Genomic DNA, 12,554 nt, shown 5'->3' with positions numbered 1-12,554 from the left:
GATGTCAGATTTGTTGAAACATTCAGCCTTAGGCTTGAGTAACCTCTGTACCACAGAAGTAATGTAGCACCCTGTAAAGTCTTAAAACAAAATCAATATTTTATTTATTAACATGAGGAAATGTACTGTCCTGCATTTATCCTTTACTTAACCCTCTTTAAAACTCCCTGTTATTTTCATTTGCTGTACAGTATCATGTTATATGATGTTTAACTGACACTTCATTGAGATGATGTAATGCTGGCACTCAGGTTTCTTGTCTCCAACAGTGGGAGAGGGAACTGTGAGAACTGACATAAAGTGTGTGCATGCACGCACGCACACATGCACACACACAGATTTACAGTTGGAGACAGGAGTTGTCCTCGTGTGTGCCAGCTGTGGTCCAGACGCAGGCTGATTGTCTGCGCTGACACTCATGGCAACAGAAGTCAAATGTCAACAAACGTCCTTCAATTATCCACATTAACCTTACAATAAAATCACAGCTTAATTTTTTAACAACGCTTCTAGTTATAGAAGAAAACAAAGAGAAGAAAATGACAAAAGATGTACAAACAGAAGTGTGAAAGAAAACTAACCTGCTCTGACTAGCAGGATAACCTGTGGTCAGGTGTTAAAGCCATCAGGGCACTGGGATTTAGAAAAAGTGAGGCATCTCCAAAGACACATTAAACTACATTCCATAATTTAAAGCTCGGACAGCCGCCTTGCTCCACAGTTGTCCTAAAACAGGACTGGTGTCACCGAACTATTCTGTCTTTTCTGACAGTGTTACAAAAAAGGTTAGCAAAGCCATAACAAAATGTTACTAGGGAAATAGGAAATCACATTGTTAGTTCACCAAGTTTGTGATTGCTGTGGAAACCAACCTAAAACAAGTTGATTAACTATGTGTGTTAAACACATATGTGTGGGTGTAGATGGAGCATAGTTTGTGTGGATGTGTGTTTGTATACATGTGTGTAAGCAAAAAAAGCACAAAGTGTAGGTCAAAATCACTGTGTCAGGACTCTTACAGCATTTTCTCATGCTCCACAACCACAAACATTTGACACTTGGGAATTATAAAACGGACTACATTAGTAACAATGCCTAAAGCTGGTGTGGTACATCTCATTGAAAAAAAGGTTTCCTGATCTACCTGCTCCTTTGATATTACTGTATTTTTCGGACTATGAGTCGCGCTATTTCCATACTTAGGCCAATCCTGCAATTTATAGTCAGGTGCGACTTGTATATCAATTTTAATGGTAATTCAGATTGACCATGAACCAACAAGTAAACATTACCGTCTAAAGCTGCAAGAGAGCTCTCTAGGCTTGTGAAAACGATATGCTCCTCTTGCACCGCTAAAACATTTTTTGAAACAGTAACTTATAGACAACAAAGACTAAACCCATGTTTTGTGTTGTTTTGCTGTTTCAGAATGCATTCACGCAGTGGAGCATTGTGTGGTGCAGCTCGAAGGGCCCAGACCACAAGCAAACCCTGTCATTGGGCTATCCGTGAAGCTAACAACAGCTAGCGCTAGCTTACAGGTCTGTTGTCCAGGCAGGTTACAACTTTGCTGATGCACGTGAGCTTTATGTTGCTTTTAAACATCCATGTTGTACTGTTAGCTTAGCTAATTTCAGCATAACGACCCGTTACACTGAAACTAGCAGGCACCTGTTGGAGTTGCTGTCTTGTTATGCTAATTTACCCCATTCATCCTTTTAAGTATGTTACATATTATTCAGCCAGTTGTGGATGCAGCGGTGTGATTGAATAAGTTGCCTTACCAGATTAAACTTCGGTCTTTAGTCTTGGTTTGTGTGAAATAAATTTCTAAATAAATGTGTATAGTCCAGTGTGACATATATGTTTTTTCCCCCTTTATGGTGCATTTTTTGACTGATGCGACTTATATTCCGGAGTGACTTATAGTCTGAAAAATACGGTAATTCTCTACACTTTTGTGATTTTGACAACAAACTCTTTGTGTGTTTTCTTGCCTGTGCTCAGTGGCTACTGACTTCACCCAGAACTTTACGTCAAACATATAAAGGTGAGAGAAAGCAGCGTCTCCACAGGCATAGCTGAAAATAAGTATGCATGTGCTGTGTCAACATCGGTGCCTTGGTGACATCTCTTGCAGGTGACAGTCTCATGAAGGTTATGACAAATCCATTCCCTCTTCTGACAAAAATTGCTTTAAACAACATCAGAAAGCACAAGAAATCTACAAATACTACAGCAAAACATACTGACATATGTCTTTGATCACTTTGCATCTGTTCTAGCTACGATTTTTTATTGTTACATGTGGTGTTTCTAAGGCTTTGAAAATCGGCAGACTATTTTAAAATCTTGCCGTGTGAACCAATCTTTATCATATCTAATATCTGTAGGTGTTTCACATCTCCATTGAATTCTGCTTCTTTAAAGCAATTTACAATAACTTTCACACCGAACTGTGACCATTAACATGAAAAAACTTCTTAGTAGCGTAAAACAGGTTAGATATTTCCTATACATACGTAATTAAGATTGGAAGGAGATTCATAACTTGTTGCACATTATGAAGTTTCTTCATGTAACCAGTAACAGATCAAGCATGTCTGGTAAAGGGGTGGGTCACAAAAAGTTTATACTTCTCCACGTCCCTTAAATATGTAGAATTTTATTTCACATCACTATCATACTTTTCTTAAATATTCAAAAAAAAAAAATAAATAAATAAAAAATATATATATATATATATATATGACTCATTTCGGAAGAGCCAAGGGGACTCAAATGAAGACAAATAATAAGGTTGGGCAGGGGGCATTTGTTTAATCAGTTTTTTTTCCACATAACCGAGGACTAAGGCTTTAAATTATTGGTCTTGCAAAATATATGAAAAAAAATGTCCAGCCAAAGTACAACGTGCATAGGAAAGGCATTGAGAGATGAGGAAAGATCTGCCAACTGTATTATGACATGTAAAGAATTTCAGAAGTTCTGTAAGAAGCTTTGAAAACCCTCTGAGCAATCATCTGAACCAACTTTCCACTTTCCTCCTTCACTCTGTCATCCTGTGTCACTAACACCACCAAGCCTGTATAGTAATCCACGGCACGTCGTACGAACCCCAATTCATTCCCAATTTCCCTCTCTGCTCCTCTTACTTAAACCACAAAAACCAAAGTCAACATCCAAAAAGCCTAAAACTGTTATCATTCTTGAAAGTGAGATGGGATTCATGGGGATGCATCTATTCTCCAAAGACCACTCAGTCTGTCCTGGAAGTAAGTATTTAGATCATACATCCTAATGTGGTGAGGAGAGCCCCCAGCAGCCCATCTAAAGGGGGACTGGGGTTCAAATCCCATTATTCCTCATTTTTGTGTTTTCTTTTCCCAACTCCAACCATCATTACAATGATAAATTATTGACTTTACCAGATAAATTAAACTATATAAATAACTCCAGATTGAAAATATTATCCCCCTTTGAAAATCCCACAGCAGCCAATAAAAACCTGCCCGACTTCCATCAAGCTACTTGGGCTTGGTTAAAGGTAATGTACGACTGCATTTCGGCCAGACGCCCTTTCATCAATTCTATTTCTTTGTTTCTCGCTGCTGTTTATTCCCTCTAAAAGTATTAATTTTTCTTTCTGTAATGTATCCATTCTAGCCTTCCTATCATGTCCTTCTTTGTGGTAACTCATTACGTGAAAGTAGAAAGTGATACCTTGTCAAACACTAGGCACTATCTCTTAAAGTCAAGATCAAACAGATCTTTTCTTGGTTACCTGGTTATAATTTATCTCATTTTCTGACTAGAACACAGGCGGCAACAAAAACAACAATTCTCAATCCAAACTTAGAGAAGCAGAGCCAGATATGGAGCTAGATTTCACAGCTATGGAAGTATGTTCTAAGACTGCCAGCAGCTAATTTTAGGACTGAAAAGAAAAGGCAATGAGATCATTACTCTGGTAGATTTTAAAGAACAATGAGAAGCTCAGCTCTTGATCAGAAAACGTGTGCTGCTGCCAATAAGAACATTCATTAGGGACAAATGAAGAAAATACTTAGAAGCGAATTTTATGTGAATCAGTTTGTGGTCTAATTGTGCGGGCAGACAGAAACTGACCCCAAACTGAGGGGGGAAAAAAGGCTTGTTTTCAAAGTCATTTCTCATAGACCTTCTTGTGAGAAAAAAAAAGAAGTGTGTAAAGACTTCAGTGATGTGTTATGTTACTAAGCTACCTTCTAACAAACCTGTGATGGATGTCAATATGCAAGTGTTTTATTCTGAACTAAAGACAATATCCCTGGCTTTCATGCTCACCGACAAACATACTCTATTATATGTTGTATTATATATGTTATATTATATAGGTTATATGTTTCAAAATGTATTTTGCTCTTTTTACTTCATCATTGTTTGATGTTCTCAAAGCAATCAAAAGAAATTAAAAAGATCTGGAGTATTCTTGAGAGGAGAATAATTACAACTTGTCACAGAATTCAAGTACCTCGGCGTGATACTTGATTCCACTTTGTCTTTCAAAAATCATATTAAAAAACTTGTCAATACTGTCAAATTTAACCTTAAAAAAACAAACAAATCAGGTCTTTTTTAACACTTGGTGCTGCTAGAATGGTTCTCCACTCAATGATTTTATCTCACTGTGAATACTGCATCACAAGTTGGTCTCTCACCACAGTTGCCAATTTAAAATTAATTGAATCACTGTACAAAAAATCTCTTAAAGTGTTTGACCGAAAAAACCAATTCTTTCCATGTATGTAATTTCTTGAACAAGTACAATCTCTTAAATTTTGAAAATTTTATAAATTTTAAGTATGTATGCTTCATTTATAAAGCGCTACATGGACTAGCTCCACCTCCTGTGTCTACCCTGTTCAAACCTAAGACTTCAAGTGGCCTGAGAACCAGGGCCTCCTCCAGAGAAGACTGTGAGGTCACTCACAGAAGAACAACTTTTGGTCAGAACACTCTCTCTGTGAGAGCCACTAATATCTGGAGCAGTCTTCCACTGCACATACGGGAGAGCCCTACACTGATCAGCTTTAGAGCTCAACTCAAACTATGGATGAAAACAAACCAGTCATGTGACCACTAAACTCTTAACATTATCCTTGTGATGCTTATATTATATGTTCTTTCTTATGTATTTGCCTGCCTAGGGACTACGGATGAAAACTAGCTTTGTGGCTATAATCCGGCATATTTACATTTGTTTTTATACTGATGTTCATTAATGTGCTTTGTCCCTATTCAAATAAATAAATAAAAAAAATAAAAGTGCCAAGCATCCCAAAGCTAACTGAAAGCAAGGACATCTCGCTAGTGAAATGATTTGAGGAAGGCTTAAAACTTTCTCACAGAAAATATTTTTCTTTTAGGGGGTTAGGATTTACTTTACACTTCCTGGTGTGATTTTTGAGGGAACATCAGTCACTCCTGGGAAGAACTATGATAACTAAAGAACATGGCATAGAAGAAACCTTTCCCACTTCTATGACTTCTTAATAACCTTGGCTGTATCGTTGGAGTTGTCCTGCTGCGGAATAAATTTTGGCCAAATCATATGCCTGCCTAATGGTATTTCGCTGCATTGAGGACACCTGACCAAATCTCTAACTCTACTTGCAGAACCACACCCCCAAACTTTAAAAGAACCTCCACCATGCGTCACAGTTGCATGTAGACATTCATTATTGTACCGCTCTCCAGATCTTTGTTGAATTAACTGCTTCTGCTACACCTAAAGACTTTAAATTTCTTCCAACTTCAAAAGCCTTGTAAGCTGATGGCCCTGATGGACATCTTCTGATTTTAAAGGAAATAAGTGTGTGTTTTTCAACTCCTGTACTTTTCATCTGCCACTTTGAAATATTTGTCTGGACCTCGTCGATGCACTGTAACTACCTGGTGTTTTGTCGTTGTGTTAAGTCTCGCCATCAAGCTATCTCACCTAGGTAGCATGGTTTTCCTCACCAGGTTTTAAGCCACCTGTACAGCTATCTCTGTTTCAGTAAGTGACTTTGTTTCAACCTACATTTGAAATTAATAAGCATCAGCACCTGTTTGCAATATTTGGTTAGTATATATACGTATAAATCAATGCTGTTTTGTATTGATGTGATTTAGATCTTTCCATCACTCCCTCACTTAGCATTTTGTAAAATGATGAAAATAATTGTTTTCTTTTTTTGAAAGCACTCTTAGTTTACACCACATTTTTAATATTTGCCTAAAGTTAACTTAAACTTAGGTTAAAGTTAACCAGTCAACTACGCTACAGAACAAGAGGCAGACCAGTTGGCTGACTGCAGCTGCTGAACCATGGACAGACTTTCATGTTTATTCCCAATGCATCCCTCAGAATCTCAGCTTGATTACATGATGATCTACACTGGCCAAAAACCTGCAATTCTTTTCACCGTTTACCTAACAAAATGACTTAAGACTGAAAGCTTAAATGTCTACTGTAGTGATTATAACTATAACCTCCCCCAAGTGTCCACTTAGAAACAATATGACAAATTGCTGATTAAATCAAATGTTGCCTATATTTTGATGTTTACCTGGTGTCATGTAAAATATTAATTTAACTACAAGAATGGAAAAACAATTCCTGTCTGTGCACAAGCTTCATAACAAGAAAGAATTAGCTTGAATGTTTTCAAAACATTTTCAAAATACTACTCAATCCTACATTAGCAAATCATTATTGCTAATGAATTTAGTCTATCAGACCATCGTTTTCACTACGTCCTTTAAATCTTTGGCTCACGATCAACGGACAGGTCCGCAGACGGAACACAGGGTTGAAGTCAGCCCACCAAATATTACACTAATGATCCACCTAGAGAGATTCTTCATAACCTACACCTACTGTGAACTGTGAAGTAGGGCAACAGTGTTCAAACTTACTCCCCCAGGGTCGAAAATTATCAAGTTGAAAGTAATCGTGTTGCGTGTTTTGACCTTTTTTTTCTTACTTAATGAAGCAAACAACTACTATTTTGTGTGAAATGTTTAATTTTATACCTGCAACATTTCAATAAAATAAACATGTCTGATTTCTATAGAAAAGGGACCTATGAATCTTTGTAGTCAAATCTCCAAGGTAGGCCCTGTTAAAAAAAAAAAAAAAATGTTGTACATCGTACGTTTTCTATTGACTGTCAAGATTTTGAAGAATGAGCTTCAAGACCTAAACTTGAACTGCTCCAATTTGTTTTACACTTATGCTTAAAACACAGCTTGGCAGACTGCAGCTTTTAAGGAAAGTGTCAAGAAAGGACAGACTACGACAATTCAGAGGAAAGAGGAAGCGAACAGGGGTGCAAGTAAGGCTAGGGGCTAGCTTTAGCAGACAGTGCATTCCACAACTCTTTTTGTCCAATGTTTGAGCACAGGATAATAAGATGGACTTACTGAGCCTGAGACTGCATCAGTGGAAGTTTCAGAATTGCTGTGTCATTATCATGACAGAATCCTGGCTCAACAGTAGCATGACAAACTCCCTTTTCCAGCTCCATGGAAAACGCTCTTTTCCTCATGTCCCCCGCAGGCTCATGCTGCCCAAAGAGAGCTTACAGACAGCATCAGCTTGCTGCACACCTAGAGGCTCTATATGTGGTTGCAGGTGACTTTAGCTATAAACGTCTACAAAACATGTGCCACCCAGGGTGTCAATACACTCGACAAAGTGAATATCAGTAGTAAAGAGACTTACTGTTAGATGTTGGGGCACCCCCTGCCCCAACATCTATTTTTGTGGTCCCAGTATACTATCCAGAGGTGGGGGAGCGGGGTTGTGGCAGGGGGCACTGAACCTAGAGGAATATGCCTCATGAGTCATGGACTACATCAACAATTGTGAGTGGGATGTGAATGCAGAAATGCGGTACAGCGCTGACAGAAATCTCCCAGGAGAAAAGGAGAAGGAAACGCGGGAATTGGGCTTGGCGAAGCCGGCATAGCTGAACTAGAAGGTACAGACCCGCGTTTCCAGTTATCATCATGGGGAATGTACGGTTAACCGCTAACCCGGCATCAGCGTGTCTACATAGAGGCCACCTTACTAATGCTAACAGAGACTTGGATAAAAGAGCAAACTTGGGAGACCAGCGTAAACATAGAAGGCATCTGGACATGTTACAATTAAAGAGATGCTTTGCAGTGAGGATGTAGAGCTGCTAACTGTTGGGCTGAGGTCTTACATTGTCCCGAGAGAGTCTTCATATATGATAGGTAGAGCAGCTTACATCCCCCAACTGCTAACGAGGAGGCAGCCTGTGACATCATCCACACTCTTATGTACAAAATGCAAACAAAACACACCCGGCTCTTTTTCTGATCTCAGGGGACTTTAACCATGTATCCCTGTCCTTCACCCTCCCCAACTTTAATCAGCATTTTACCTGCAACCCAAGAATCAATAAAACACTAAACTTACTGTATGTAAACTGCAAAGCGGCAAACAGTTCATCACTACTACCTCCCCTGGGTGGCTCAGATCATAACCTGGTTAACGTCCAGCCTGTGTATAAACCACTTGTACACAGATCCAGTTGTAATACGCACGGTGAGCAAATGGTCAGAGGAGGCTGAAGAAGCCCTGAGAGATTGCTTCAGCTCCACAGTGTGGGATGGACTTTGCTATCCTCATAACGAGGACATAGATGGAATAACAGAATGCATCACGGACTATATCAGTTTCTATGTCAATTCTGCTGTGCTCCTAATGGAAGTTAGGTGCTTTTTCAACAGCAAGCCCTGGATAAACCCTGAGATAAACATTTTGCTAAAGGAAAAGTTCAGGGCTTTCAAGTCAGGAAAGAAGGAAGAGCTGAGAGCTGTACAGAAGGAACTGAGGTAGAAGATCAAAGAAGGAAAAAACAGCTGCAGAAAGTGGAGGCACAGCTGCAGGACAATAACATCAGTGATGTTTATAAAAGCCTGAAAACAATTTCAGGTAACAAACAAAACGCCCAGGGTGTAGGTGACTTGAGCTGGGTGAACAAGCTGAATCAGCATTTTCTAAAAACTTAATTTTTTTAGTCATTAGTTGGGAAATTGTTACTGTCAGTTAATGTTGAAATTGTACCTTTTCTTGATTTTTTTAATTGCTTAGTTAGACATTTGTTACTTAGATTTATTACTATCAATGATCCAACTGTTATCTCTGTATTCTTGCCACGAGTATTCTTTCAAGTTCTAGTTTTAGCTTCATTATTCCATTTAACATCTTTTCCTTCTTCAGATATAGCATAGGCTGTTTGTAAGTCCTTTATTTTGCTTTTAGTTCAAATTCAGTTGCTTTTTCTTTTTTTTTTCTTATGAGTAAGAAATTATTTTTCAGCACATAACTTTTGCTGCCTCCCAGAGGACACCAGGAGAGATATTAGCCAGATCATTCATGTTCAAAAGATTTGTCCACTCACTCAAAAAGAACCTGGTAAAATCTTCATCTTTAAATAATGATGTGTTAAGCCTCCAAGGTTTTGCAGGTGGTGTTAATGTTTTTTCCATCACCATCATAGTTACTGATGCATAGTCGCTTAAGGAAATGAGATAAATTTGTGCCTCCTATACCTCCTTTATAAAAGAGTTGCTGTTTAGAAAAAATCTAGGCAGTTTTAAGAGTGGTAGACAAATGGGAAGCTAAATTCCTCAACTGATGGGTGACATGAGTGGCAGGCATCACACAGACAAAAATATTTTATATATTACTAAGTATTGAATGTACTGTGGTTATTTCAACATATTTAAGACATTATGTTTGATGACTTGTCTGATATGTATATTTTTAGATGATGCCATTTATGTATGCTCAAGGTAATATGCTTAGACTTAAATTTGGCACGTGCACCGTTACAGTGAAGATAAGCATAGAGCATTATATACGCCTATGTACACTGCCCATTAGTGGAGTAGCTACAAAGAAAGCAGCAGTTTTGTGGTGCTCAACACTGATTTTTCTCTCAACACTACTCTTGGAGTCACATTTTCAATCTAAGGCTTTTGCTAAACTGTAAAAACACAGGGTCTAAATGAAAAACCAAATCAAGTTTTATGTGCATCATTTGACGTATTATCCAGTGACCTCACACTGGCTGGTCTATGGGGCAACATGTGACCTGAAGGCTGTAAAATGTCTAGATTTGGTATTGTTCTATAAACAATACCGGAGGGACATCTATAATATTTCATAATGGATAGGACTTGGTAGACCTACCTGTCACTGTTTTGGTCTTCATAGGGCTGCTTGCGTAGTCTGAAGCCTGATTAGAGGGCTGTTTGGCCAGTGGTGCGCTCCCCACTGACACCTCATCTTCTCTTCTTTTGACCAAAGGAACTGGACCTGAATTCTTTAAAAGACAGTGAGCTCCCATAAATCCATACACATTTTAATAAACATTTAAAATCTGCAATGTTCTGATTTACAAGTTACTTAAAACCATATTAATCATATTTATTAAAATGTAAAAAATATTTAGTTTCTTAGTCTCAAAGGCTGGTTGTGCACCTGATAAGCATAGCTCATTCCTCCTGAATGACATAATATAAGCTAACTCCTTCAATCGAACACATGGGGGACTGGGAGCATTGAAAACAGCCAAGGCAAATGCCGATTCAGATTCCAGTTCTTTTTTCCTCTTCATTGCTCATTTCCCCAGCCATCCCTCTGCTTATCTGATTTCTTTAGTTTCCTGCTCGTGCTGGTTTAAGTTTACATTCAATTCAACCCCACCTTCTCAATAATGTCGTATCCTCCCTGTCCCAAAACTACTTCTTACATTTCCCTGTGTCTCATTCTTATTCCCAGTATTTGTCATTGCCTTTTCATGACATCCAATTCTTTTTCATTTGCTGATTATGCTAAGTTTCACTTATTTTTGTAGCTTTTCATTTAGTATATAAAAAGGCATCTCCCATGCCGTTGCTTATATTCTACTCTGTGCACCAAAATTGCCCTTATCCCGCTGGAACTTCTCTATTTTTCCATCCAGGATTTCCTAGAATCCTGTGGCAAAAATGTCAGTTTCCTCTCTGATGTCCCTCATACGCCTTTCACTGGCCTTCAGCTGAAGGCTTTGTATAACTAGCCAGGCCTTGAAAAGTGGCCTTGACAGGCAGGAGATCTTTAGCATTACACAAACACACACTTTTGCTACGGCATAGCCACCACTAGTGTGCCTAACCTTCATGTTGGCTGCAATTCAACTGATACAGTCACAACCTGCGGAGAAAGTACTAGTTGATGCATCTACTCTGCAACTTACAAATAATACATTAAGGCAAATAATCTCCCTAATTAGACAGCTGTGTTCATCCTGGGTTAGACGTTCTGAAGGCAACGTCTAACCCAGGACGTTCTGGAGCCATTTTTAGTCTGCTACAACTGTAATTGGAATCTCGATAAGCACCAGAAAATGACTGTGTAAGTGAACAGCTGGCCAGGAAGATGAATAGACAGATATTGTCCTGAGAACAAGGAACAAGTTCCAGTACCTGTTGCTGCTTCCTGCTGCTCCCTCTATGAGGCTGATACAATAACCATGTGCAGATGATTGGGTCAACATTTACAGCTATTCCCTGGACACTGACCAGTAGGATTGCACCTGGAAAACAAACAAGCAAAAGACTTAAGACAAAGAAAATTAGCCTATATATGAAACAGAAATGGGGAAAAAAATATGATAAATACCTAATACTTTGTGTTTAAAAATAAAATATTGTCAGCCATAAATTAGACTAGCACTGATTCAATGATGCTACACTAATCAACACCCAACTTAAAAGGATTGCTCAAAAGCCATGATAAAATACTTAGGTTGACCAAAGCGATCTATACTGTTATTATGAGGAGGGGAACGGACAGATATGGATTTATGAAATCAAAGTGAGATCATAAGGTGAAAATGACCCAGATCATCAATGTTTTGTCTTTTTTTTGTAAGGCTTCCCAGAGCAGCACATACTGTGTTTCACAGACCTGCTGCTGGGTATCAAGCAGGCTTGTAGAGTGCAGCAAGCAGCACAGTTTGTTTTCAATTGTGCTGTTCAAAGTGGTATCACACTAAGCCAAGAATAACATTTTCTTTTGATAAATTTCACTGAAACCCAAGCCCTTCCCCGGAGTTTTGGTTTACTCTTAAAAAAATACTCTTGATCAACAATAAGCACGCCCTGAGGTAATGCATTAGGATCATATCAATAATGATTCCCATGCCGGCAGGATTAGTGTAGGCTCCCTGGCTTGCTGTGGAATGTTCCGGCATGACGATAGGAGGATGTTTCTGCTCTAGAAAAGACTTTCAGCAGTTTAATAGAGCTTTGGACTAAACTCCAGTCTTCTGTTTCAGACCCTGTTTAGGCCTTGGGGGCTGAGATGGGGTCTGAATGAGCAGCTCTGCGTTTTCGCCTCCAATAAAGCCAGACTGCCTGTTGCATAGCCTTACATTTTAGGGTCAGTAAAGCCTGGATAGTGCAGAACAACAAACCCTTCTTAAAAGCACGCTTTCGCTACCAAA

The 12,554-nt window shown here is 38.8% G+C and overlaps 1 protein-coding gene across 1 annotated transcript in view; it reads right to left on the bottom strand.

Annotated features, from left to right (window-relative positions):
* The window catches only part of LOC105933119 (vacuolar protein sorting-associated protein 13B), a gene marked incomplete at both ends in the record, with an annotated part of 162,027 nt that extends 150,385 nt beyond the window's left edge, over positions 1–11,642 (bottom strand). The window contains 2 exon segments of the mRNA XM_012872506.3: positions 10,256–10,388; positions 11,533–11,642. Of these exon segments, the coding sequence (XP_012727960.2) occupies positions 10,256–10,388; positions 11,533–11,642 (243 nt within the window).
* Positions 11,643–12,554: the final 912 nt, after the last annotated feature.

Source organism: Fundulus heteroclitus, chromosome 3 (assembly GCF_011125445.2).
Source record: "Fundulus heteroclitus isolate FHET01 chromosome 3, MU-UCD_Fhet_4.1, whole genome shotgun sequence".
NCBI lineage: Eukaryota > Metazoa > Chordata > Actinopteri > Cyprinodontiformes > Fundulidae > Fundulus > Fundulus heteroclitus.
The sequence above is the reverse complement of the archived record's forward strand: the minus strand, read 5'-3'. Positions and strand labels throughout refer to the sequence as shown.